Source organism: Haliotis cracherodii, unplaced genomic scaffold (genome assembly GCF_022045235.1).
Source record: "Haliotis cracherodii isolate W230 unplaced genomic scaffold, xgHalCrac1.p SCAF_3, whole genome shotgun sequence".
NCBI lineage: Eukaryota > Metazoa > Mollusca > Gastropoda > Lepetellida > Haliotidae > Haliotis > Haliotis cracherodii.
In genome coordinates, this window is record NW_027266286.1 from 18,280,634 (window position 1) to 18,308,247 (window position 27,614).

Consider the following 27,614-nt stretch of genomic DNA (forward strand, 5'->3'; position numbering starts at 1 on the left):
ATCTACCTAGAAGAAATATTTGTTTAAATTAAATGTCATTTCAGGGTCATGCTAGCTAATAACGAATACATATGTTAGGATCCATAATATTCACATACCAAATTCATTACATTTAACAAAACCCCTTCAATTTTCATAACACATCTCTACTAAAACCAGAGTCGAGCCCATTATTGGTCTTTCAATATGGCTACCATGGCGAACAAATTCTGGTGTCGTGAGTGGTTGGAACAAGCATAAGAAGTTTCAGCTTTGGTTCATGGGCTCTGATGTAATATAAAAGGACATTGCAATTATCAGACAGGTCCACTCGTTATCCAGGTACTTCGTCATATAGGTAAATGGAATGAACTTCGCAATGTACATTATGATACAATTCATTTTGAGCAAGCTTATATTCTCATGTCTCAGGGGTTTACTCACCTGGAACTGATATTCGAATTCTGTAGTTACTGTCACATTCTCTATCCACATGCAATTTTTCCCAGTTTCTGAGAAGTTCATATTACTGCGTACAGGTTCCACATATGCTGTCCGTTGCTGGTGAGAGAATATAATATCAGTCTAAAAAAGATTCGAAACAAGCCTACGGCAGCTTATATGAAATATATGAGTGACATGTAAAGCGTCACTTTTAAATCAATGTATGAAACCAATATTACACGATATACAGAGTTCCAGTCACCCCACTCGCTCTCTCTCATTCACTTACTAATATAACTAAGAGGCACTTAGATAAGATAAAAAAGATTCGATAGCTACAAATTCAGGAGTAATCTGAACAGAACCTACAGCTTGTCTGGATGTCATATTGCCCTTTACGAAAATGTAAATGACAGAAGCATGACATACAATATGTAACAATAGTGTATCTATGTCAGTTTTACTTGTCTAACCAATAATTATCATCTCAAACATATATCAAGACGTGCTACTATCCCCAAAATGAATTTGTATGCATGACATATAAGACCAGATTATGGGTACAGGATAAAGGATTACAGATAAAAACAAACAAACAAAAAACAACATAGCACAAAAACGACATAGAACCAAAAGAAAGTTAAAGTTAAGTTAAGTTAAAAAGTACCCAGTGATATAACTTCAAACAATTTGGAAGAAACTGTACCTGAAATAAATGTTTCATCAGGAACAACATATTTCAATAACGTGTTTCTTTATATGCAACTTTATACATATTTAAAATTATAAGAAGCATAAGCGTAGCAGTTTCGTACAGGTGATTGCTATTGCAGACTTTTTTTACGTATGGTACAATTTGACCAGTCACCGTAGAGAATTCCCGCACTACATGTATTTCGATTGCAAAACGTTATGTTGACATACAATAGTCAAGTTGCCACAAATATGTTTTTTGAAGAGTAAAAGTATGGCATTTATAATATATGTATCCATTCACTGGCAATTAAAGTTCGTTTCAACCTACAATCTGACCGTGGTTGCTGTAAATAACGGTGAGTTGCGCGATCTACTGATCACTTCACAAACGATTTCGCCGAAATTAATGTAAACAATATTCAATGAAATCTGGAATAAAATTAATAAAATATATTCCAAACATGAGTCCAGATATACCATGAACACGTTTTTATTACCAGATAGTATAATAATAGGATTGAACCGCGTACTTGAGTTCGGATTTATTTACTGGTATTCCCGGTGTTCCCTGCTCGCGCTGATAATGTTTTTTTGTGATGGGAAAAACATCCTGTCAGTGAAGATACTTGAGCTTATTAAAATGTAAGTAAGGTTTGGGAGCCATGCGTTACCGCGCTCTTTAACAGAGTTAGCGCTATATTGAAGGGTGCAATAGCCAGGGAACATTGTACTAAGATGTACAGTGTACATTCCGTATCGTAGCGTATCGATAAATAGACCACGTGTATCGTGGTATCGTTGATCAAGTATCGCGATGCATCGAGATATCGGCGTATCGTTTCACCCTTTGTTGTCAGTCAGTTGTGATCACAAGAATGGACAACAATATCACTAACAACTATAATCAACTATAATCTCAACAGTATTACTCTCAACTACTTACAACTATATGACCCGTGAAGATTCCGGGGTAGAATAGGTCTTCAGCAACCCGTGCTTGCCGTAAAAGGCGACTATGCTTGTCGAAAAAAGGCGACTAACGGTTGATGCATTTCATCGATCCCAATTGCGCGGATCGATGCTCATGATGTCAACCACTGGATTGTCTGGTCCAGACTCGATTATTTACAGACAGCCGTCATATAGCTGGAATATTGCTGAGTGCGGCGTTAAACAACAAACAAAACAAAAACTTACAACTATAGTCACATTGCAAAGGTAGTTAGCAAAGTGCCACATATCATGATTCTACTTACGTCAGTGTAATAATTCAGATTGGCGCTGACAATCTTTCCATTTCTTCCATCTTTTTGTCGCGGACACTTCCACGACACTTGTACCTTGTTGAACACACCAGGAACACTCTCGATCTTGAAGTTTGTCACACCAGTTGGCGCTGGAGACATAAGAGAGAAGAACAGCTTAAGATTATTTGTAAGAGGTTAAGTTGAAGAATTTAACCAGAGCCCAATGATTAAATAAGATTCTTTCATCTTATTCATAGCGTGTGTCCATACATGATCGTATGTTAACTGATTACATTAGATCCCATCAATCTGAGAAATATTCTTATAGTACCTGATTCCCGAGTCATCTCAACGCTGCTGTTGACAATCATCGAAGCACCAATATGTGTTTTAGCCACTATATCAAACTTGTATGACCAATAGCTGGAGAGATTGCCAATAATTGTCGTTTTAGTTTTCCAATCTGAAATATACAGTTCCTGATTAATCTCTTCTGCAAAGAATACGGAACATGAATTAAATGATTAAGTATTCAAACAATCATGAATCAGAATATGTAAAAAAAACAGAAAGTGACAAAGTGACGTGTAGCCTTGGCGCGAAAATAATGACAAAAGCTCTATATTCGGCATAAACATGTATTATTATTTACCTTTATGATAGCATTGTCCAGGGAATAGTGTAACTGCTACTTAATTCAACTATATGTACGATAGCTATGAAATCTTATTAAGATCACCATTAGTCTGTCGGTCTGTCTTTGATCTGTCCATTCGCTGGCAGCGTCTTTCGGACGAGAATTATATTTTATGTTTATATGTAAATACTGTAAAGGCTGTCACAGAAGCATATCAAATTAAGAACATATTTCCCGTTCTAAACAGTATATTTTAAATATTTTTGAAGATGGTTTATATTTTCATTTAGCTTGACCACAGATACATCTATGTTCTTTTGGTAGTTTCTGGCTACATTTTACAGCTAATATCTCTGTCCTTCTATTCACGAAAATTTGTTCAGAAAGCTAATAAATTGTATAATTCGCTGAAGTATAACGTATTTTGGTATGACACGCCCGGGAATCTAATCACCGACCTTCGCTCTCCGAGCAGACGCTCTATCCACTGGACCACTGAGGCGGCCTCTTATGATATTGGAAATGGCTTTGATGTGAAACATTTTCAGTGTTCTAATATTTTCTTCAATGTGTCGTTTATGAATATTTTAGTTTATTTAACTGAGACACGGAATCACGACAGTTTTTGTGGTGGAAACATTAACTACGAAATCTATTGCATGTGCTATGTAATGTATATGCTTTTAATGTTATTTGTGTTACTGTTCTTTTTCTGGCTACATTGTCAATATTAGATATCATGATCATAAAGATCATAAAGATACCAGCGGAAAAAGTAACAGTGCTACATAAAAAAGTGGCGTAAATGTTATTTTTACTGAAGATAACACCGTAATATTTGATCATTTGTCATTGACAAAACCCATACCATAACCATCAGAACGACACGCCCTAAAAAACTGATGGTGTAATTCAATTAACAATGACAATATATGGTTGGACCACCATTTGAGTTGATAACAAGCAAAGCAGCGACGGCGTCATTGAAGACAACATTGATTAAAAACAGCCTGGGGGATAGAGTTCCAAATGTCAATCAAAGATTGGCCCAACACACAAAGTGTTGAACATGATTTCGAACGATGTTGTCCCGGTAGTGAACATCATTCAAAGGGCCATTAACAATGATTGTTTGTTTGTTGTGTAACGCCGCACTCAGCAATATTCCAGCTATGTGACGGCGGTCTGTAAATAATCAAGTCTGGAATAGACAATCCAGTGATTTGCATCATAAGCATCGATCTACGCACATTGGCATCGACGACATGCATCAACCAAGTCAGCGAGTGTGACCACCGATCCCATAAGTCGCCTCTTACGACAAGCACAATCGCCTTGTACGGCAAGCATGGGTTGCTGAAGACCTATTCTCTACCCGGATCTTCATGGGTCTCTTAACAATGTAGAGTTGTGTTGCCACTGAGTTGTGATGCCACTCCATTCCATTATTCGTCCAACCCAAAACTGACAACGTTGAGTAACGCAATTGCCGCTTAAGCGTTCTCCTCGACGCATGTGCACCTTTCACGACCACCAGAGTTGTCCAGATGAAACATGGACTCATCTGTGAACAGTATACTGTCCCAGTCTTCTTCTGAAGCTCAGATGATGTCTACACTAAGCTTGGCGTGCCTAACGGTGACGTCGAAGCAAAATTGGGCGCATCGCTGGACAGCGGGGCCTGACATTGTGCTCCCTCAACCGGTTGTGTACGGTTATGCCACTCATAATGATTGGTCTCAAACCAGTAATTGTTCCAGCTGTTAATGTGGAAGTGTGGTATCGATTCCGTTGATGCACCAACCGAATATGATTGCCTTGTTGTCGTGAAGTCACAATAATAGAGATGATATTGTGTTTCGATGAACTTTAATATCCCTGACAACTTCGTTTGAGCATTCCTGATTGCAGTATACCCACGGCGCGTAGACGCTGATTTTCAGCAAGCCGTGGCATTGCATTGCGTAAGCGTTATTATGGTTTAACAAAATGTTGTTATGGCCCATCTGAAAACGCGACAAACGTTGGGTGCAGTTCACATTACAAAAGACGTGTTGGAGTATCATGCTCCCAAGAAACAGGCGACCATCGGGCTTTCCCCTCACGTTGAGCTGGCAGGCCGTCATATAACTGGAGTACTGTTCAAAGAGGCGCTATATCATACCACTCACTCATGCTTCAAACAGATAAGAATCATGATGATATGCGTAAGTCTGAAACTGAAATACTGAAATCTGTTTTGCCATTCACCCACGTTCTTAAAAACATCATTTCTTAAATTGCATAGATGTATCTAGCATCAACATTTGTTGTTTGGTTTTTGTTGAACGCAGCAGTCAGCGATATTCCAGCTAACATTCCATAACATGACGGCGGTCTGTAAATTGTCGAGTCTGGACTAGATAATCCAGTGATTGACATCATTAGCATCAATCTAGGCGTTGAGATAAGCTCACATGCATCATTAGCTATAAAGATAAATACTCAGTCACTTGGGACATTAAAGACAATGTTTGTTGATATTTCCAAAGTTGAAAGATGTAAAGCAATGAACTCAATGCCTCATTTGGATAGAAAGTGGAACCCATGATAAATTCTTGTGCTGGAAATTGAATGACCAATTTGTAACTTTCCCAGGCTGATTTGCCTAAGATAACATTTTTCACAGTTATGTATATTTTTCCTGTATACTTGACATGTAGTGAGTGAGTGAGTGAGTTTGGATTTACGCCGCTTTTAGCAATATGCCGGCAATATCACGTCGGTGGACATGTAAGTCCTCAAAGAACTCCTTCTAACTCGTACATGTATATCTCTTCCCTTTCTGTTACAACTACCACAACCATTTGTTTTTCAAAAGTACTACTGTTCACGTACAGCTGCCATTAGCACTTGCATTTGTTAACTTTGCAGAGCTTCAGTCAGGACACTGAAATCATGACTACTATATGATTTTCACTCACTGGAGGAACCTAAGAAACCATGTATGAAGACAACGGTTAAGGGAAATCTCCCGTTTATCATGTAGTGCCAAGAGATATGCCGCCAGATTTGTTTAAGGAGGTCCAATGCTTTTGGAAAAGCCATATCTATACTTAAGCAATGCAATATCTAATAAAACATTTATACCGATGTATGTAGCTTATTTATGTTTATCGAATAGATAACAGTATCCATTATATTATGACAAATGTTATAACAAAACCAGGGTTGAGGATAGTTCCATAAAATAAATACACATAATTGTGCAATAGAAAAAACGGACCGTTAATCGATATGATCTGCAACGTGTCGTAACCCTCGCCCGCTTCCTGTTTTTCATACACAGTTAGGTTGTATTGAGTCACACCAGGTCGGGGCTGTGGAGGATCCCATGTCAGAATTATCTCGCTTGATGACGTGCTCTGTGCCTTGAAGTTTGTAGGTTCACCAGCAGCTGAAACGAAGCCCTTTATTTATTTACATATATTGATGTAGTTGTAGTAGCGCGGATAAAATGATATTGCACATTTGCATGAAACCGTGGTCCATTCCATATTCCCTCAGACAAAAAAATAGGCCAAGTACAGAATAGAAATACAAAGATGTAACTCACCGTGAATAACGCAGAGGGTATTAGCTTAACTGTATTACGAGCAGTCACAAATGCAAAACCCTAGCATATTTAGATTAAATAGTAATTGTTCATAACTAATCAGGGTACTTGGGTCGTATTTCTAGAGTAAACTATATTTAGATGTATTGATATTTTATAGCAATTTAGAATAGAATCATTAACCTAATCGGGGTGCTTATAAGTTGTCCCTATGTATAAGGGGTATGTAGTTGTCAAAGAAGATGTGGGGAAGTAGAAATGGCCGATATGATGTGACTTTAGGAAGATAAATTGATCGAGGAGAACTGAACCATTTCTTTATGACCTTCACGTATTGCCTGTCAATGTGTCTGGTAGATTCGTAAGTGTGCCGTTGGAGCTGAACAACGTATTATTTCGGGGCATCCTTCAGGTCGAAGTCACGTTTGGCGGTTAAAGTACTGTTTTCTAGTTTAATAACGTTTATTCTTCATCACAGTGAAGTTGATAAGTATAACGAAAAAGTGGAGAACAAAAGTAAGGTAACGCCAGGACCTTTTGACTTTAAAGCTTATATTAATAGCTAATACTTCGTAAATTTATACTATTTGCCTCACCTTCCTCGGGTAGGTGTAAATTAATTTGGGGTGACATCCCTGGTCCCTCTTGATTGACAGCTACTACATTAATGCTGTAGGGTGTGCCAGGGTTCAGGCCTGTTATATTATGCTGTATAACGTGGCTGATATTTTCAATGTCAGCCTGGGATATCACCACTGTCACGTTTTTTGTACATTCCGTCTGCATCTGTGACATGGTCTGTAAAAAGGAAATAGGAACAATAAGAACACACACACACACACACACACACACACACACACACACACACACACACACAAAAACAAACTTTGTATTATTTTTTATAATGAGCCAAATTACATACATTAATTACTTGAAACTATATTGGACATTGTATTGAGGTACAGTATATTTGAATTTAATCTGTATATCTACTAATTAAATATTGATATTTACTTTCTAAACACAACATCACAAAAACTTTTCTTTGAATTTTATATACTAAGTTCGAAAAAAAGCGCTCTTCTCATGTTGTAATTTCCGATCTCACTGATTTCCAATAAAAGTGATCCATTTGCACAAAAAGAAAAACATAGTGCTAGAATAACATGTCTAGACACATTCCATGCATCGTTTTTGGATTCGAACACTGAACAGAGACTGTTCATATTCATGAGACAAAATGGCCAGAATGTGTCTATGAAAGTGAAACGTAGCAGCAACCGTCCGATAGTTCGTTGACTTAAACGGAATGGACCGAGTCCAGATTAGGCACAAATGATCGAGTATTAATCAAGATTGAAACTGGAAAAAAGGCAAAAGTAATTGCAACAATCTGCAGGTTCACCACACTACGATTTACTGTCTTATTGCACGTAATGCACAGGCAAACATTGCGCAAAGTCGCCCAAGAACATCAACCTGTAACGTTTTATTGTAGAGACATGGTTATGATCCGTTTTCACTTGCGCCAACGCCACCTTCCAGTGTCAACTGTTGGTTAGTTTGTTGTTGAACGCCGCACTCAGCAATATTCCAGCTATATGACGGCGGCCTGTAAATAATCGAGTCTGGACCAGACAATCCAGTGATTAATATCATGAACATCGATCCACGCAATTGGGATCGATGACATGCATCAACCAAGTCAGCGAGCCTGACCACCCGATCCCGTTAGTGGCCTTTTACGACAAGCATAGTCACCTTTTACGGCAAGCATCGGTTACTGAAGACCTATTCTACCCCGGAATCTTCACGGGTCTAATAGAGGGGAGTAAAGGCGAACTGGCGACATGAAATCCTGACGAGATCTCCAAGATTCAAACAAACAGAAGCGGATAGAAGATTTAATCCCCTCATTCAATCATGGAATGGGTGACTAGTGCAACGCAAGAGAGTGTTTTGGCTAGCAGATATGCGGACACATGAATAATGTGGATGGATCATAGTCAAAGAATAATACCAGATCACGTTTATTTCATGTGACCTTAAAGACCTACGCAGAAAACGAAACATAGAAATTGAACTATTGGCAATTCGCGCTCAATTTCAAGAGGATGTGTTTTGACGCACTACAGAAAGAAGAAAGATAAAAGGTATACCCCAATCACATTGGACAACAATGTGGCATAGGGAGAAGAACAGATGGCAAAATAATTCCTCAGAAAGAAGTGAATGGCAAAAGCCAAACCAAGGGTGAACGAGCGAAATGAAGAACAGAGACAACAACAAACCAAACCAAACCAAATAGAAGACATAACAAACATTACGGATTACAAGATCAAAGTTAAAAACAAGACATGTTACACGATCAACATGTAACTGCAAGACACAGGAGTGCATCATGGAAAGTTGTGTGAAAATATGGGAATCGAAAACGATTTATTTTGTAACCAGACTTAAGTTCTAGATAAGTATATGGACTCTATTTCTAATGTTCCTTTATTACCACGAAACTGTCCAAATAGGTCCAACATTTCTAATTTAGAACGAAATGCACTTAAACATAGTTTTAAAGATACAAATATTATTTTCAAAGTGGCCGATAAAGGTGTGGCTGTTGCCATAAGGACAGCTACGGGGAGGATACCATAATGCCAAAGTTCATTAAAAACTGTTCTCACTAAATTGTCAAATGGAACCATTTTTTTCGTCGGCAAAGAAAGAGACTTTTGTGGATTGCCTTAAATGCACAAGTGTCGGGATAATAAGGATGAATGTAAAAATACTACTGGAGTTTCTATATTAAAACAGAACTGCCTAATGACATGACACTGAGACAAATATTTGAGGGACCTAATTATTTTCTCTATGTTAAGAACAAGGCATTCATTGCTGACACGTAATATAAGAATAGCATAAATTGCTAGACAAGTTGGCTATATAAGTGACCTCATCGTATAGGGTAATTTTGTGCTGCAATAATGTACGAAATGTCAGTCCTTTGTATAAAAGCGCCAAACCCTTTCCATATTCATAAGAAATCTTTACCAAAAATATATTTGTCACTGATGCGTCAAAATTGGAAATGTCCTCCACATGTCTATCATAAAGGCTGGAGTTCCTGGAATATTGTTCGACATAAAGGGAAAATTAATTCTTGGAAAGTCATTCCTCTTATCATACAGTCTTGTGGAGAGTGTTTTGTCACTGAAAGGTTATTCATAGATCTAAATATGAAACAGATGAGGCGGTCTCACTGGTTTCCTTATTTCTAGTTCAGGTGGGTAAATCAGTGGGTATTTGGTGGTTATTGAACGATATCATATCCTCGATATACCTGGAGCTTTAGCTAAACTTATCGAAAACGCGTTCACATTCCACGTGTCTGAACAATATTGATGCTGACACCAGATTTTGGTATTTACATGACATAAAAAATACCATTTCACTTAGAACTTTCTTCTTAAAATGACTTTTGTTGAACCTTTTTCTGAATAGTCAAAGACACATTCCGCATGTTTCAGCCGGATAACGGCCCGTGTTGTTTGTAAACTGCATACAACTGTTTGCCATGCTTAACTATGGCAAAGAATGAAAATATTGAAATATCTTCTTTATTTTGAAATTCAATTTTAATCAATCTCCCGAGCAATGCCTTTTATTATTTGTCACTTCAAAAGTAGTTTTAAAACGGAAACTGCGTTGATAAACAACATGAAATTAAAACATTGTTGGCATCATGAAGGATTAATAGAGAACTTCCAGTCATTGGCGTCATTAATAAAACAACTATGGCATTGAAAACACTCGAATTGATTATCTATGAAATAGTGGCAGTTCTCGTACATAAATACCCTTTTATCCTTCTTGGTTACCCACTTACGCTGAGTTAGTTTTTGGATATTTGAAAAGAACTCTGGAAAACAAAGTGAGAGAACAGGACCTAGAGTCCTCATACTAATACTCATCAAATAAGCGACGTTTCCTTGAGAATCGTTTTAGGTTTTTTTGCCCTTTGAATGCAATGAATTAAGTCTGTTTCCAAACACCCCTGTTAGTCTGAAAATTCATTTTTAAACAAAAAGGTAAAACTATGTGGACGTGGTCTAGACACAGATGTTTACTGTACACAAACAGATACCAAACAATACCTACATTTTTGTATCACCCGAGTCATGATACCAGAAAAGCATTCAATATAATTTAGCAATGCCTATCAGCATGAATGTGTCAAATGGATGAATCTACAAGGAATAGTCGAGTTGGAGAAGTGAAATCATATCTACAGTCCCTTGGATATCCGATTCTACTTGTGAAGGTGGAATCAAGAAGGCAACAACCACTCACAGAAAGACACTGTTGAAAGTGCGTGATAAGCAAATACTTACTTAAAGCTATCACACGAGCCTATGTATCTCCGCATAACCCCACGAAAACCTTTCACGGTATTAGCATCCTTTACATTGCTACGTCATAATATATCGACGTTATAACTGTAATCATTTATACCATTAAAACAAATCGTGTTGTGTCATTCTTGAGAACATTTCTTTATTTACTATGCAAAAAAGGAGGGGGTATTTTGTTTTGAGGTGAAACTACAGGAAAATACACCAATGTCTGGCAATGAAAATAGGTGATTTTCCGAAGAATCAGGCTTCCAAACACAACAGTGAGACATTCGAGAAGCACGTAAACTCGGACAGCAGTTGCAATGAGTGGTATGCCAGATTTACCGTTGTCACTCAGACTCGGTTATAAGCAGACGTATGTTGTTCTTTTTACGCCAAACGGTCAAAGACACTTTATTAAACATTTCTAATCATTACGGAAGCGAGAGCACTGATCATGCGACGTTTGGAACATGCTGAACATTTACCTGCCATAGGCATGTTGCAGGTTGGCACACGTCAGAATGTTGTTCTCAACTTGTCATCAGCAGATTGTGGGCCCGATACCAACAAACACAAAACGTCGAAGATCGACGCCGCTCTCGACGCCCATGACAACTGAGCACGATGGAATTAATAAATCAGTTGCAAACTGCCATAACATAAGGACCGGTTGAAACAAGTAACTGGTCTAATAATACATGTCAAGACGGCGCATAATCGGCTGCACAGATGTCATTTTGTGCACGACGTCCACTTGTCATCCCACAACTTACTACACGCCAATTGAATCAAAGGCGTCTGTGGTGAACGGAACGTCAACACTGGCATAATGTTGGGCTAATGTCATGGTGTCTGACGAATCGAGGAAGTTCCATGATCGAAGGAATCGAGTTAAGAGACATCCTGATGAACGTTTCATGGGCGTCAACGTCTTAAAGCGTGATCGCTTGGGGGTGGATCCATATTGTTATGGGATGGTAATAAAGTGACTGGCCGAAATGCACTCAATATTGTTCATTTCGGAGTCAATACCTTTGAGACAACATCATTGCATCACATGGAGTGCCATTTTCACAACGTGTTGGGCAACTTTCATCTTTTATGATGATAATTCACGTGCTCATCGTGCCAGGCCTGTGACCCAATTTCTGCAACAGCAAAACATCCATATCATGCAATGGCCACCACTCAGTCTTACCTTTCCCCTACTGATCACGCCTGGGACGTCATTGGCAGATGTGTACGTCAACGTACAATTACACCCACCAACCCACCCTTCGGTGTTGGAATTCGGAATTCCGACTTAGTATCTCCTACGTGGGAGATAGTAAGTCCTCCGTAGCAGATAGTAAGTCCTACGTAGCAGATACTAAGACAAAAAAAATCACCGTGGCCCTACTACGCTTCCGTAGAAATGACCTTTAGGAGCAGTCCTTCACATGTTGTACAGATATCAGTTGAAAACTCTCTATTATGATTTCTGAGAAACTTGATACCATTATGGTTCTTTTACGAAATCAGCCCCAATCTTCACCATTTTTATGTGACGTTGCGTCACGGCAACTTCTTGCTTCAGGTCTACGTGTTGCCCTTTTAACAGACAGATGATGACAGTTACAACTATAGTTGACAGAGATGATATTTTGGTATGTCAAGAAGTGTCAACGTTGAAGAAATTGTTCTTTGGTGTTTATGTTAATTAGGACATAATCCAAGAAAGATGGTCCAGCTTACTTGAGTTTACTCTTAAGAAAATTATTTACGCAAGTGTGGAACTTGATGGAACTCATTTGACTGTGATAGTAAACAATGTGATTTCATCTGCAGAATCAACAGGTCAGTAATAAGTTTTATGACATTTGCCCTTCCAATCTTTAACCGTTATTGTGATCCCGACACTTACAAACGACGGGTTAATACTTTTTTTATGAATACCTGGGGCCATTCCTTAAAGACATCTTAGCGTAACGAGATAGCAACTCTCATACAATAAGACATACTTGAGCGCGAGGATCCTTAGCGGAACGAGGCCCCTGGAATCATCACCAATTAGCTTTAAGAACCAATAACATGAACATGCGTAAATAGATCTTTCAACTCGTATGACAAAGAATCTACTGCATGCGCACTTACCGAGATCCTAATCACATACATGTACATGTACGTTGCTTCCGTATGACGTCATACAGACGTATATAAAAATCAAGCAATATATGTTTCCATTGTACTTCAGTGTAAGGGGTACCGGGAAGGAAACACTAGTTGCTGTGTAGAATTCCTGTTATGTGTCTGAATCTGCTGGTCGTGGGCTTAAAATCAGATATTCGTATTAACGTGAACATGAGCCTCACCAAACCGGCGTGATTCACTGTAGTATTGTTTCACACATAAACTCTGACCTCTGTTATATGACTGGTTTGACTGTTGAAAGTTACTTTCAAGCTCTTGGCGCTCTGTACTTGCAAACCTTCACTATTATAAGGACGAATATATATGAATTAATTAGTCAGTTTGTTTGATTATTAATCGAACGAATGTTGAATAAATTGCTGGACATATCCGTGGATTTCGCTTAATAAAGTTTGTATAAGTAGTTTACCGTATTTCTGCTACATTCAGTGCAGTTGACGATGACCCGCTTCACACACTTTGAAGGAGAGCCTGTTTTCACGTAGACAATGTACTCAAAGATGTACCCGTTAGGGTTGAGTGGTCTGCCCCATTCCACAGCAATAGAGCGGGAAGTGTTGTCAAACGACGTCAGATTGGTAACGCTTCCGGCAGCTGAAGACAACGTAGTGGAGTAAAGAAATTTGAAGGTTCATATTCTATATGGATAGAATGAAACTCTTCGGACATGATCAATATCTCACAAAGAGTAATTTGTCACTTCTTCTGTAGCATCACTAATACAATATGAAATATCAAAAACTAAAATTCTATAACCTGATGCAAATTTCATTGAATCGCTGTGATACAATTAAATGTTTCCATTATTCATTACACTGTCAAGGTTTGTGAAAATGAACTAACATGAATGACCGATTTGATCAACATTACTCAAATGCAGTGAATGGCGATGTCTGTGGTAATAAGAATGATAACGACATACATATTTAATGAAGTATAGGAGACTATTGATATGGGTGTCATTTCTTTCTGTTGATACGTTGTATTGAATTAACGTCCCAAACTAAAATATATATTATATTTTGTTTTCAGGCTTTTGAGAACAAACTCTTAGAAATTGTATTTGTTCTTCCGCTAAATCGTAAACGTATCAAATAGGTATTTGAACGTGTGAAATGGACTTTGCTTAAAAGACAAGATACTTACGTTTTGCTTGTACCAGTATCACAGTGGTAAATGGTGAACTAAGGAGGTTCCCACTCTGTGTTTGTATGGTAAGGTTGTACGACACAGCTGGGACAACACCAGTGAAGTTGAGAGAGATGAGGTCCTGTCCACTGCCGTGGGAAGTTTCATGTCTTTGGTAATATTTATCTCCATCCCGCCCACTGAGTGTCACAATGTACTTGTCTGCATGCCCCCCAGCCTTGGAAAATACAATGGTGATGTCTGGAGCTGTCCTGTTGGTTTTGCTATCCAGCTCCATGATGGCCGCCGGTGCTGAAATAACGACATACATGTGATGGCACAGTGGCAATATTCTACAATTATATACGCTTGCGCTCGGAAAACGTCTCCTCAATAACATGATGGTAAATGGCTGAAGGGACAAGGACGCCACTTACTGATTAAGTGTGATCAGCAGTGACGTTACAATCAGTACTGATTTGAAATGAGTTAAAAGAAAAGTAACTTATATCGTCCCGCTTTGATTTCTGGTTGTGATATATAGTCTAGACTGAATGCCCAAGAGCCACTTTTCTCAATGTACGTATTCACCTGTTTGCCACATGTGACCTTAAACACGTGTGGAAATAATCACCTTTATATGGATGAGAGTTCGGGTTTGTACACAACGAGGCCGAATGTCGATGGCTATACTCAAACGTTCAGCTTATAAAATCCCGAAAACTCTGCTAGTGAGTGAGTGAGTGAGAGAGTGAGTATGGTTTAACGCCGCTTTTAGCAATATTCCAGCAATATCACGGCGAAAGACACCAGAAATGGGCTTCACACGTTGTACCCATGTCGGGAATAGAACCCGGGTCTTCGGCACGACGAGCGAACGCTTTAACCAATAGGCTACCCGACCGCCCCTCACTCTGCTGGTGACACATGTAATGAATTTATCATTCACAATAGGTGACAAGTGACAACAGCGATTTCATCCATCTTGTGACCGCCATCGGTAATTCAAATGGAGACAGGATCATGACATGAGATGCAAGTGACGTCAAATCAAAAGCTATGACATCATGACATCCATATAGATCGGCTAACCGACTTGTATGGGTTTTTACCAGACGACGACAAGCTACATTATTTAACGATTAATGATAAATGCTTTTGCCATGTACCGACTTGAGGTACATTTTACTTCCCCCATTTATGATATGTACTTGTCATCCCAGAGCATATTCTTTGACTTTCCTGATTTCCAATACATGACTGATATGTATGCTCATGTTTTGTCATTCCTTGACTATGTACCGTAGTCAATGTGTTTCCGGTCAAATGCATATAATGAATCATTGTGTCCTTAAGATTAAATATCCAGCTAAATCTGCTAGAGATCAAGTACAGGTGCATGTTTTACTTCACGAAGAGCTTAACATGATGTATCGATCGAAGTAAACAATACGCTTCTGTACACTGGATCTAAGCCTCATTTTCATACGCAAATTTATATACTTTCGTCCAATCATATTGCGAAGTAAGACAAATGTTCAGCGCTCTCCTAATATATTTTATGTACTTAATCTTAAGTTAGATTATCACACATTGTTTGTTAGTAAACGGTATACACAGCAGTACCGTTATCCAGAAAACGTCATAGCTCACAATAAACCTGCTAATTTGATAACTCAGACTATTGGAAATATAATTAACATTTTTCAATTATCAATTCATAAATATCTTTACGGCTTACGTGACTGTGTATAATGTCAGTGTACAGTTTGATTCACGTACAAAGAGCACGTGATAGACAAATTTGATATTCAACTGATTACAGACACTATATTTCGAACGATTGCAATGATGATGATATTATGTGCGAAAACTCCTTAAGCTTCTTATTAAATTTTTACACGACATAATTTGTGATACATACAATTAATGACTGTACCAAGTTATAAATCCTGAACAGCCAACACACCGAATCTAACTTTTGTGCAGAATGTTGCTATGGCAGCCGCGCCACATTGTATTTTTCCATAAGGTGCCTTTTAGATTAAATAAGCGTGTTTTTAAATGGCCAGAACAGTATGATAATGGACGAGTAGAAAAAGAAGACTTTCGTGTGATGGTAAAATTGAGTGAGTGGAATGTGAATGTTTCAGAAAATGACGAACGTGTGTAAAAAAATGTGTAATAGTGAACAGGATATTTGTATGAAAACGTATGTGTCCGATTGGTATTACTTGCTATGTAAGCCAGTCGGAAAAACGGGATGAAATACGTTTCGTACGTGCAGGGATATTTAAAGATGTGTAGGGATGTGAGATGTATGTTAGCATGTATATGTCCGTTCATATCGTTTCACTTAGATGTGGCATGAAGTGTGTTTTGGGTGTACTGAAGCCATTGAGGATAAGAGACTCTATTGTCACTTTGCCCTTTGTATGATGATCTGCGTGAGGTCTTGTATGGAAGTGTCGGTTTCAGCTATCCTAATATTTTAAGATTTGTGTGACAGTGATAAATTAACTGATGTGTACTTTTTAAACACAATGAATTTACACTGCCCAAGCCTGCGTTTTAACTCTACCACGCAGAAACGATATTTTATATAGATAATGTTATTTAATCTGTCATGTATTATACCTATTTATGTTTACATAAACTTCCACTGACTTTTACGTCTCTCAAAGTGAGTGAGTGAGTATGGTTTTACACCGCTTTTAGCAATATTCCAGCAATATCACCGCATGGGACACGTCTATCATAACACAGTCAGGGTGGCTCTATACACTGTATATGTTATCATATTTTGTATTTGTAAGGATTGTATGGAGGTGAGAACAAAAATGTCTGTCTGTCTGTCTGTCTGCCTATTTACAAACAGATGGTGTTATATACAATTTGGTCAGTTGATACAATGCCGAGTAACCCATACCATTATAAACCTTTCCCGTTCAACATCTGCAAGGAGGAGGCGGTGGTTTCAGAGACATGCATATGCGTGTAGAGAATACAGGGTGAGAAAGAATAATAAGTGTAACAAAGTATTTGGCGTTAAACACGTTTTTCAGCAGCCCTTATACCCATAAATCACGTGATCATCATTTCCAAGAACTCTGAATCTATGATGATTTAGGAGTTGTTTTACTCACATGCAGCATATCAGTAGTAATAAAACGTCTTCGAATTGTTTTACTTCATAATTCCACCGTAAAATCATATTCTGCAGTTGACAAAATCATGACAAAAGTTACATTGTAACACGCTGAAGTATCGAGTCATATCGACTCTAAAGACGGTTGCCATTTTCTTGTTACCAGACAATATTGTTTGGCCAAGGCCAAGGTAACGAGCAGGAGTTCTATTTTGGACAGCTGTTTTCGTTGTGACGTAAGTGTAACCCCTTCCTTATAACACTTTCTTTTTCTTTCTAGTGCCCAACTTCAGGTCACTGGAAACTAATTACAGATTTTATTATTTTACAGGGGTCACGGGTGGCGTCTAAGGCGCCGCGATTCGCTGTGCAGAGTTGTGTCCCTTGGGCACGCCAGAAACCTGTGATTGTGGGTTCGAATCCCGGTTTGCCCCGAGTATGTTTCTAGGTTTGTCAGCGCATACCCGTGCTCGTGGGTTTCACCGAAGTGGTAAACGTTTGAGACCTGCATCACTTCGGGCTTTCTTCCCACATTAAGCTGACTCGCCTGATATAACTGGAATACTGTTAAATGAGAATGTGGTTGGGGTGCATTTCAAGCAGGCAAACAACAGTTTAAAGTTATTTTACACACACTAGACTAAATACTTTAAGCGGGTATACCATTTACATCATGTATAATCTATAAAGGGACATTTACAGATCTGTATAATACAAACTGCCGATCAAAAGAAAGTATACATTGTTAGATTGTAAATAGATGTAATACCTGGGAAACGAAACCCAATTTTACAGGTAGAAATCTGTTAGAGGTCTGTGCATATGGAGAAAAATGCAGATTTTGTGATTATAGCAAGATATCAAAATAAAAATGCAGGGTATAAAAAGGATACAGTTGGTTCCCAATACGTCACTGCTAATAAAGTCAAGCCAAGGTTATAAGCAGAGCGGAGAGAGGGAATGTTGGGATGTCTATGATGGGGGCTACACAGTTCTATACTGTAAGAACGTTCGGATGCAGCCGACTTACAATTGTCATACAACCTCCGCAATTACACCACACTGAGCACACAAAGGACAGGCAACCAAGCGGTAGACCACGTGTCTACCCACAAGAGGACCGCCATATGTGCTCGTTGCATCTGCACAACCGCTTCATCACGGTCACGTAATCGAATTTGCCGGGACTGGGACGTCGCAAGTGTCAAAGGGTTTACGTGCTGCGGGAATTCGGGCTCGCAGACCCAACCAAGGAATTGACTTCACCGGTCAACACCGGCGAAATAGACGTCAGTTGTATGGAACTGTGAGTGGGCAGTGAGGTGATTAACCAAGGGTACTGACCAGGGGCCAGAGCCGGTTTAACGTGTTCTATCCTGATTGTCCGACAACGGGTATATCAGCGGAGAGGTGAACGATTGGCTGTAGGATGTAGTTAACCCCTTTTGGGGCTGTGGCGTCATGGGGTGGAAATTGTGTTGAAAGAAAGACAGGCCTTGTCATCATCATCCGTGGAAATATGAACGCTCAATGTTACTGTTGCATTTCTCAGGAAGCAGAAACAATGAATACACCTCCAACAGAACAATACCAGACCCAAAACTGTCCGAATACTCCAGGTATTTCTTAACATTGATAACGTATCCATGTTGCCCTTGTCGTCACGCTCACCCAAACTCCCGCTGACAGAACATATCAGGGACCATACAACATCCAAACCTGCCGGGGCGCTCGGGTAACCTTGTGGTTAAAGCGTTGCCGCAGGCCCGGTTCGATTCACGACATGGGAACAATGTGTACAGCCCATTTCTGAGATCCCCGCCGTGATATTGATGGAATGTTGCTGAAACAATAATCACTCTCTCACTCCATACCTGTCGAACACCGTACATCAGCGGGAACGTGTGTTAAGGAGCACCCACATACCCTCAATATAACGCTGCTGACAGAAAAGAACTTACAATGATGACAATGATGATCTCCCAATACACATGACAATATAGTTTGCGAAAGATCAGGTAGGAAACAGAATGAAAAGATGCAGGCTGGTTAGTTTCGGGTATAACTTCCAGGAAATGCATACATTCATACACACACACACGCACGCACGCACGCACGCACGCACGCACGCACGCACGCACGCACGCAGTTGTGAACCTTAGGCGGGTTATAATCCCAGGATTGGTTCGAATTCGAGATTTGCTTAATTATGATTCTTGGTTTGTCAGCACCATTTCCGTGTTCTCTTGGGTTTTGCGAAGATATGAGGTATCTATGGCATACGTCATTCCAGGCTTCCTGTCATATTTAGCTCACACTCTGTGATATAACTAAAATACTGTAGTGTATAATAAAACGGCTTTAAAAGCAAATAACACTTATTTTCTTCAAAGAAAGTTAGTGACTCTTTCTATAACAGTGGGGCGGTCGGGTAGCCTAGTGGTTAAAGCGTTCGCTCGTCACGCCGAAGACCCGGGTTCGAATCCCGACATGGGTACAATGTGTGAAGCCCATTTGTGATGTCCCCCGCCGTGATATTGCCGGAATATTGCTAAAAGCGGCGTAAAACCATACTCACTCACTCACTTTCTATAACAGTAAATAATTGATAATGCTTTATATGGGATAACACTTTCTCAGTTAAGTACAGATTCTAGTACCGGTTTGGTACTACAAAATGCCATAATGCCAAAGTGAGGCACCTAACCCACTCAGCCACCGAGGCTTCCACAAAATGAAAGTCAAACAACTGGTAGTCAAGATAACGTACTTTGTGTTTCCCTCTGACAAATGAAAAGTGGCACGGCTCCCATAGCCGGATGTTTTGAACACACAATGCCACTTAGAAAGTGGTCAAATGTAACGAATGTTATATTTGGGATAACGTTTTCTTAGTAAAGTACTGATTCTAGTACGTTTATGGGTTAAGTCTAATACCACACTACCAGAGGGAGGCACCTAATCCCACTCAAAGTCAGCAATCTAACCCACTGAGCCACTGAGGCTTTCACAAAACTGGTTGTCGAGATCACGTACTTTGTGTAGCCCTCTGGTTCAGAAGTTATAACCCTTGACGAACACCTTTGATGCAAAAACACTTTATGTCACATAACAAGACTGAGATATAGTTTCCCAACTGAAGTGTTGTAGGTGTGAGAAATAATAGCAAATACATCGATATCGTAGCTCAACTTGACGTTGTTGAAAACGATTTGCTAGACAGACATAAATGCTTGTTACCTAAACCAAATAATTGTCGAATAAGATAGATAAGGTTAGGTGATCATGAGGTGAGGGGAGATTGTATTCAAACCACAAATAAACAGAAAAAAACGTCAATGTGAACTATACATACTTGTTCGTTTTGGTGCTGCAAGTACAGCGGTCGTCTTCTCATCGCGTCCCTGCAGATAGGTGATCTTTGTCTTCACAGACACGGTGTACTGTCTCCCCGGCGTCAGGCCTGTGATGGGCGTGGTCCTGATGTCTCTGCCCACACTGATCACAACAATGTCCCTTGGTGTAACAGACACCTCATACCCGGTAATGACGGCGTTAGATGGAGCTACCCAGGATGCTGTCATGGTGGTTGTGTCGTTTACGTAGGCCGTCACAGAGGTAGGCCGGAGTTGTTCAACTAAGTTGAAATGAACAGAAACAGCACACACTGGTGAAGTCAACCATCTTTCATGAATCGAGATAAATTGAAGTACATGTATATGTAGGAAGAAAATAATTTACCCAAGAGTCATTTAATATCGAATGGAAAGCGGGACATGTAGAATGAAATACAAGATAATAGGACTTTATAGAAATTATAAATGAGTATGTGTCGATAGTTACTGTCGCGCCGCGATTCGCTGTGCAGAGTTGCGTCCCATGGGCAAGGCACAATCCTATGATTGTGGGTTCGAATCCCGGTTCGCCCCGATTATGTTTCTAGGTTTGTCAGCATCATACCCGTGCTCGTGGGTTTCACCGAAGTGGTAAACGTCTGAGACCTGTATCATTTCGGGCTTTCCTTCCATATTAAGTGCAATTTATTTCCAAACTGACTTCATTTCGCCATAAGAAAAATCACATGTTTTATCAGACCAGTTTTACCATATGCAAATAACACACACTGCGAGTCCTAGAGTACACAGAACGTATGGGTTGAATAAATATAACTAAGTTATAAATTGCTAGTTACATACAACTTACATTTCTAATGTGGAAAGAAACACAACATCCCCAATGTCGATGGTCGATTTTCTAATATTGAAATACATATACATCATGTATAACCGGTAAATTATATTGTGTGTGTGTTTGTGTGTGTGTGTGTGTGTGCGTGCGTGCGTGCGTGCGTGCGTGTGTATGTGTGTGTTTGTGTGTTTAAAGCACACCACACATCTACTGTTCTGGACTCCCAATCACATGACAAATTATGAATTATTAAATAAATGTAAAATTTAATGTACAAATCTTTCGATGTTATATGGAAGACAGTATCGAGGTGACAACTTAAAGTAGGAAAAGGATATAGATTTTGTGAGGTGAGGTGAGGGGAAACGGGGTTGACATCGCGTTCAAGATTATTGCACCTATATAGCGACGTCCATCCGTGTGTGCGTGGCTGTTTGTGCTAGTCCGGACTAGTGCCGATTTTATAGTGATATAGATACCATGCCGCAGTTTAACATGAATACCTCACCCAGACACAGTATACTGAATCCGAGCCGACCAGTCCTTGTTTTAGTCCATCTCATAACGAATTTTGGTATTACGCGGCCTGGGATCGAACCCACGACCTTCCGTTCTCCGGGCAGACCCTCTACCACCAGACCTCGGAGGCGGTCTGATATCGATTTTGTGCTGCAGACATGTGACGTACGCATGTAGTATCTCACCACCTGTTTATTCACCACGTGGGTAATAATGGTATTTAGTGGGACACTGAACAAACTTCAAATGGCTTTAAGCTATACTTGAATATCATGAATATTTGAATTTTGAAGAATAAACAAGAACAATGTAGGCAAACCCTAAGAAGACTTGTTTACTGAAAGCAAGCGGCTATGTTTAGTTGATGTCGATGCTGCATGTTGAATGGATACTGCATATAGATGTAAATAGTCGTATTAACCACTTACTGCTGGAACAGTCGGTAGCTCGGTAGTATCCCTCATCGCAGCGACAACTACCACTGTAACAGTTGGTATGGGCATCGATACACAAGCCAGGTTGTGAGCAGGTTTGATTGTAGGCGATCTCTGAAATCAATGATTAGGTTGGTTAGGTTGTACGATTGCGCTCATAACAAAATGGTAGACGGTAATAATAAATTAGTTCGTCATGTGATGATATATATATGTATATGTATATATATGTGTGTGTGTGTGTGTGTGTGTGTGTGTGTGTGTGTGTGTGTGTGTGTGTGTGTGTGTGGAGGGGTTGGTGGGGTGGGTGGGGTTTGTGTTTGGGTGGGTTGTCTGTATGTGGGGGGAATGGGGTGGGTGGGGCGGGGTGGGTTTTGGTGGGTTGTGTGTGTGTGCGGGGGTGGTGGGGGTGGGGGTGGGTTGGGGGTGGGTGGGTGGGGTAGTAGTGTTCCTGGAATCAATGTGAATTCTCCCCTACAATTCTTGAAAAAATAATTATGCTTCGGATTATTAAAAAATAGAATTTGCCTACCAGAAAACGTACATTGTTGCACGGTTTTTTCTCCATGCAAAATCCCAGCTCCCCTTCCCCTTTTCCAGTCATATGTATGCCAAACATTCAGATGACGCCGCGTTTGTACTTTTTAAGTCAGTAAACAGCAGCCCCAAAATAAGCATGATGTAGTTCTGAAGCATTTGATTCTGCATATTGAGTTGGAATTCGAAAATATTATGATAGTCAGTGATTGCATGTGATATATAATGTTATGTATAAGATGTATCATCGGACGACGGAAAAGAGCTTGAATTTATCTTTCTGAATTTGTATTCTTAGTTATGACATCTTGTTTGAAGCACGGTAAAAGGTCATTGATATCACAAAGTGTCACTTAGATACCAGTATTTGTTTTAAAGAAAGTAATAGAAATGTTCAATTCAATAAGATTACAAGACTTTATCCCGAGACAAATTTATGAATTGACCACTAAACATCAGGTTGTAAAAATGAGACATGTGGAGATATGTCGTGTGGGATGAAACTGGAGACAACTGTAACTAGCTACGTGTTCTAAATATCCTTTGGTCCGAGGTAATCGTCGGACTCCTGCCAAACAGTGTGATGATATATGTGTGATAGCAACTTCAGTTCCTGAAAACAGGGGCTGTATGCTGTAGTTTTTCCGTGGTGCAGAGGCAGATATATTTGATCGCGATTCAAGCAGTGAAAAAAACTATTTAAATATTAAACGTCAATGCCAGAGAATAACCAGTCACGATTTTTGCCTAAACAGATCCCAATGGGAGTAAAAGGCAAAATAGCAATCAAGATTACACGAATGGATCACTAAAAATCCGTGATGAAACCAGGTGTTCGAGAAAAGGGTAAGCATATCTATCCTGCCCCACAAACAATACCCCCACCAGAGTAACTTAACTACTTGTAGTAAATTTAAGTAAGTGTCACATTTACTTGTTGTAATATTCCTTTGGACCGAGGTAATCGTCTGACTCCTGTCGTACTGTGTGATGGTATGTGCAACTGCGACTGTATACTCTGTTCCTTGAGACAGGGGCTGGATGTTGTAGGTCTTCTGTTGTGTAGAGGCAGTTCCAGGTGATCCTGGTGATCCTGGAGGCCCTGGAGACCACACTACCGTGTAGCTGTAGTTGTATCCCCCAGTGACATCTGTATTTGTCCAGCTGATGCCAATATTGCCTGTTCCTATGAATGGTGGGTCTGTTATAACTGGTCGTAACACACTAGCTGAAAGCATCCATGATGACATCGATTAGATCTAACATCGATAATTATCATCAACGAGGTTATTGGATATAATGGATTAATGTTCGCCTTAGAGTATTAATAAAATGTCCTGTCATATTTGTTTCCAACACAACTTCATAACGTGCAAGTGTTGCTGCATGAATAATTACCTGACGGACAGTGCAGTTTGATCATTAATCTGAACATTTTTCAATTATTATGAATAAACTTTTGAAGAAGACGTGTATATTGTGCTCTCTCCCTTCCCACCACCCCCATTCATTTAAAGTCAGATATTTTCGGCCCATAATATAATGCTAGGTATGGCCAATGTGGCTACAGTCTATTTCACACGCTCTATATTTACTATTCATAATCCTGTTTGCGACTACAGTCCTACAGTATTCTTCATGCACCAAGGATTCACTGAATGTGGCTATTTTAAAGGACGCTGTCAGACAACTTTCCGCTTGTTTCAAGGAAGGCTACGCTTTTTTGCAATAGGAAGTTCAAGACTGAAAATATTTCAGCGATAAATGCCGTGATGCTGCTGTGAAATATTGTGTGCGGTTTACTACCAACATTTTATTGCTTCGAGACTGACAGCATTTCAATAGAAGGAAGTATAAGTACAACATAGTAACATGCAACATTTGTTAAATGTTGGTGTCCTGCAAACAAACAACAACTAAACCTGTGGTAAATGCAATAAAAACAGGAAACAAAACTCACACAAACAAATGTAGGTATGATAACTCACATATTCCTAATATTAGTAAAAATGTGTTCTATAAAAGTTGAAAATATCTCTAGTTGATGCCATTGAAGTATCGAAGGTATGCCTATTCTAGTTATGGCAGCTATGGGAACTTAATAAATATAGTTTTACATGTTAATAAGATGAATGGACCTCTGTAGACACAAGGTGTTCCCGTAAAGGGTAAGCATATCCTACTATACCGGTAGCACACGCCACTCACACTGTTTATATAAAAAGCGTAAGTGTTTGTTTTGTTGCCGCACACCCCACATTAGTGCCCCTGTAAAACGACTGCGGCTTGTAAACAATCGAGTCTTGATCAGACAATGAAGTGACACGAAAGTGTGTTTACGGTTTTTGTTGAAACAAAAACGACATAAGACTTGTAAATATTCTGTTGCGCGTAAGTGATGCTAACAGTAATTAGATGTGTATACCCTTCATTGTTTCTGTAAATAACGTTTTATTCTGTATTCTAAATAACAATTAACATAAGCGGTGTGATAAAAGGATGTCGTGAATGACAAACAGAGTGGGTTCAGGTCTTAGTTTTGAGCTGATGGTAACACGTCTGTACTGCACGCCACAATTCAAAAGAATCCACGTTTTTTATTGACTGTTCTCCTGAACAGCTGAGTGGGGATAAAAGATACTCCACAACTGTGAAATTGGTATTTTAATAGTATACAGAATGAAGTTCTTTCCTTTTACAGATATCTTGAACTTTATTCCCACGTTGGTTTACACTAGGGCTCTGTCTTGCCATGTCACAAGCCACAAAGGCCTTATTTTCTATATATAGATATAAATGAGAGATAAGCTATTTACATGTTATATGTTTGGCATATTTGATGAAGTGGTAACAGCTGTCGTATATTGGGTCATAAGCCAATAACAAAGACAACCAGTCATGACGGCTTCTATCATTTACTGAGGATGGCGTCATCCAAATACACTGATGACGCCACGCCGAGTAGGTGTGACACTGCTGTGGTGTAAACAATACCACGTGTTTCTACAGCACTAAATAACATGCAATTGGTTGATGCATGCTGGTGCATGTCATCGTATCCCAATTGTGTGGATCGATGCTCATGATATCAATCACTGGATTAGCAGAAATATTTTACTTCCAGTTATTAGTGTTAAAATCAAACAAATCGACTGAGGGAAATAAATGGTAATCTGGTACACTGATCTGTCAACATAGACATTTCTAACGGGATATTAACACTTCGATTATTGAGTGAGTGATTGACTATGGTTTTACGCCGCTTTTAGCATGATTATTCCTGCAATATCACAGCGGGGGATACCAGAAATGGGCTTCACACATTGTACCCATGTCGGGAATCGAACGCGGGTCTTCGGCGTGACGAGCGAACGCTTTAACCACTAGGCTACCCGACCGCCCCAATTCGATTATTGTAATAAAGTGATATTTCAGCTGAATTGAAAGAAAAGAAATGAAAACACTTTAAAATTGTAGACGTGTATATAAGACACATGCAACACAAGCTGTAGATTAATTACTAACACATACAATCTTTACACAGGCAGATCTAATCAGTTCTAAATACATGGCCAGATATTTACGAATATTCCTGTCATCATTTTGTTTATTAACGCTGAATGGTAAAATATTACTTTTATCTGGTACATGTATGCCATGTTTCTAAATTTTCTCACAACCAACTGTATCACGTATTTGGCAGCTTTTGGCATACTCAATGTGCATGTCAGAGCAGGGGAACTCTTTAACCCTTTCACTTCCAACAGGATCCACAGAATCGAAGTGATCAGTGAGGGTGAGGAAAATGTTTGTTGACAAAGTCTGGCAATTATTATCCAGCAAATGATTGATTTCATTCATTCATGTTTGATAATATCGAATTGATTCAATGCCTAAATGTATGAGGTCTGATGACCAATTTGATACTTACATTGAACACAAGAGGCTGGACTTGTATTCGGCCTATACCACCCATTCTTACAGAGGCACTTCTTGTCTGATGCCACTGTAGTCTGTATACAATCTATGTTGGAGTCTGAGGTGTCACACTGGGATGTCTCATTACATGCACCGCCGAAGAGCTTTTCTGAAAGTAGCGTATTATAACACTACAGAAATGTCTTACAAACGGGGTAACGGTGATATGTTTTGTCATCAAAGCTCATTCATCAGTTATTATACAAACTACAAGATGAAAATAAATCAAAATGCTAGAGAATAATAAGCTATATCCTGGTGTCAACGAGCTACAGATGAGCATTCCCCTCTATACATTTGCATGCCCTACAGGCTATAGCACTATATACTACAGTCTCGCTGATTTCAGTACCAGTCAACGCGGGTTTTGCGGTAAATGTTTCTGGTGTCTCTCTCTCCCCTCCCCCCTTCTCCCTCCGTACAAAACGCTGACATATTGAATATAACTCATTCACTACAACTTTACTGCTTGATTTCAATACCGAAGCAAAGTGGTTCGT

The 27,614-nt window shown here is 39.4% G+C and overlaps 1 protein-coding gene across 1 annotated transcript in view; it reads right to left on the minus strand.

Moving 5' to 3' along the window:
• The window catches only part of LOC139475265 (receptor-type tyrosine-protein phosphatase H-like), an 89,110-nt gene that overhangs the window by 14,228 nt on the left and 47,268 nt on the right, over positions 1-27,614 (minus strand). Inside the window, exons 10-20 of the mRNA XM_071258499.1 lie at positions 27,068-27,223; positions 24,071-24,364; positions 22,594-22,713; positions 20,814-21,095; positions 14,329-14,622; positions 13,592-13,776; positions 7,195-7,396; positions 6,269-6,439; positions 2,698-2,829; positions 2,376-2,515; positions 424-540 (exon numbers count right to left, since the gene is read on the minus strand). Coding sequence (XP_071114600.1) covers positions 424-540; positions 2,376-2,515; positions 2,698-2,829; positions 6,269-6,439; positions 7,195-7,396; positions 13,592-13,776; positions 14,329-14,622; positions 20,814-21,095; positions 22,594-22,713; positions 24,071-24,364; positions 27,068-27,223 — 2,093 coding nt within the window. The remainder of the gene's footprint in view (positions 1-423; positions 541-2,375; positions 2,516-2,697; positions 2,830-6,268; positions 6,440-7,194; positions 7,397-13,591; positions 13,777-14,328; positions 14,623-20,813; positions 21,096-22,593; positions 22,714-24,070; positions 24,365-27,067; positions 27,224-27,614) is intronic.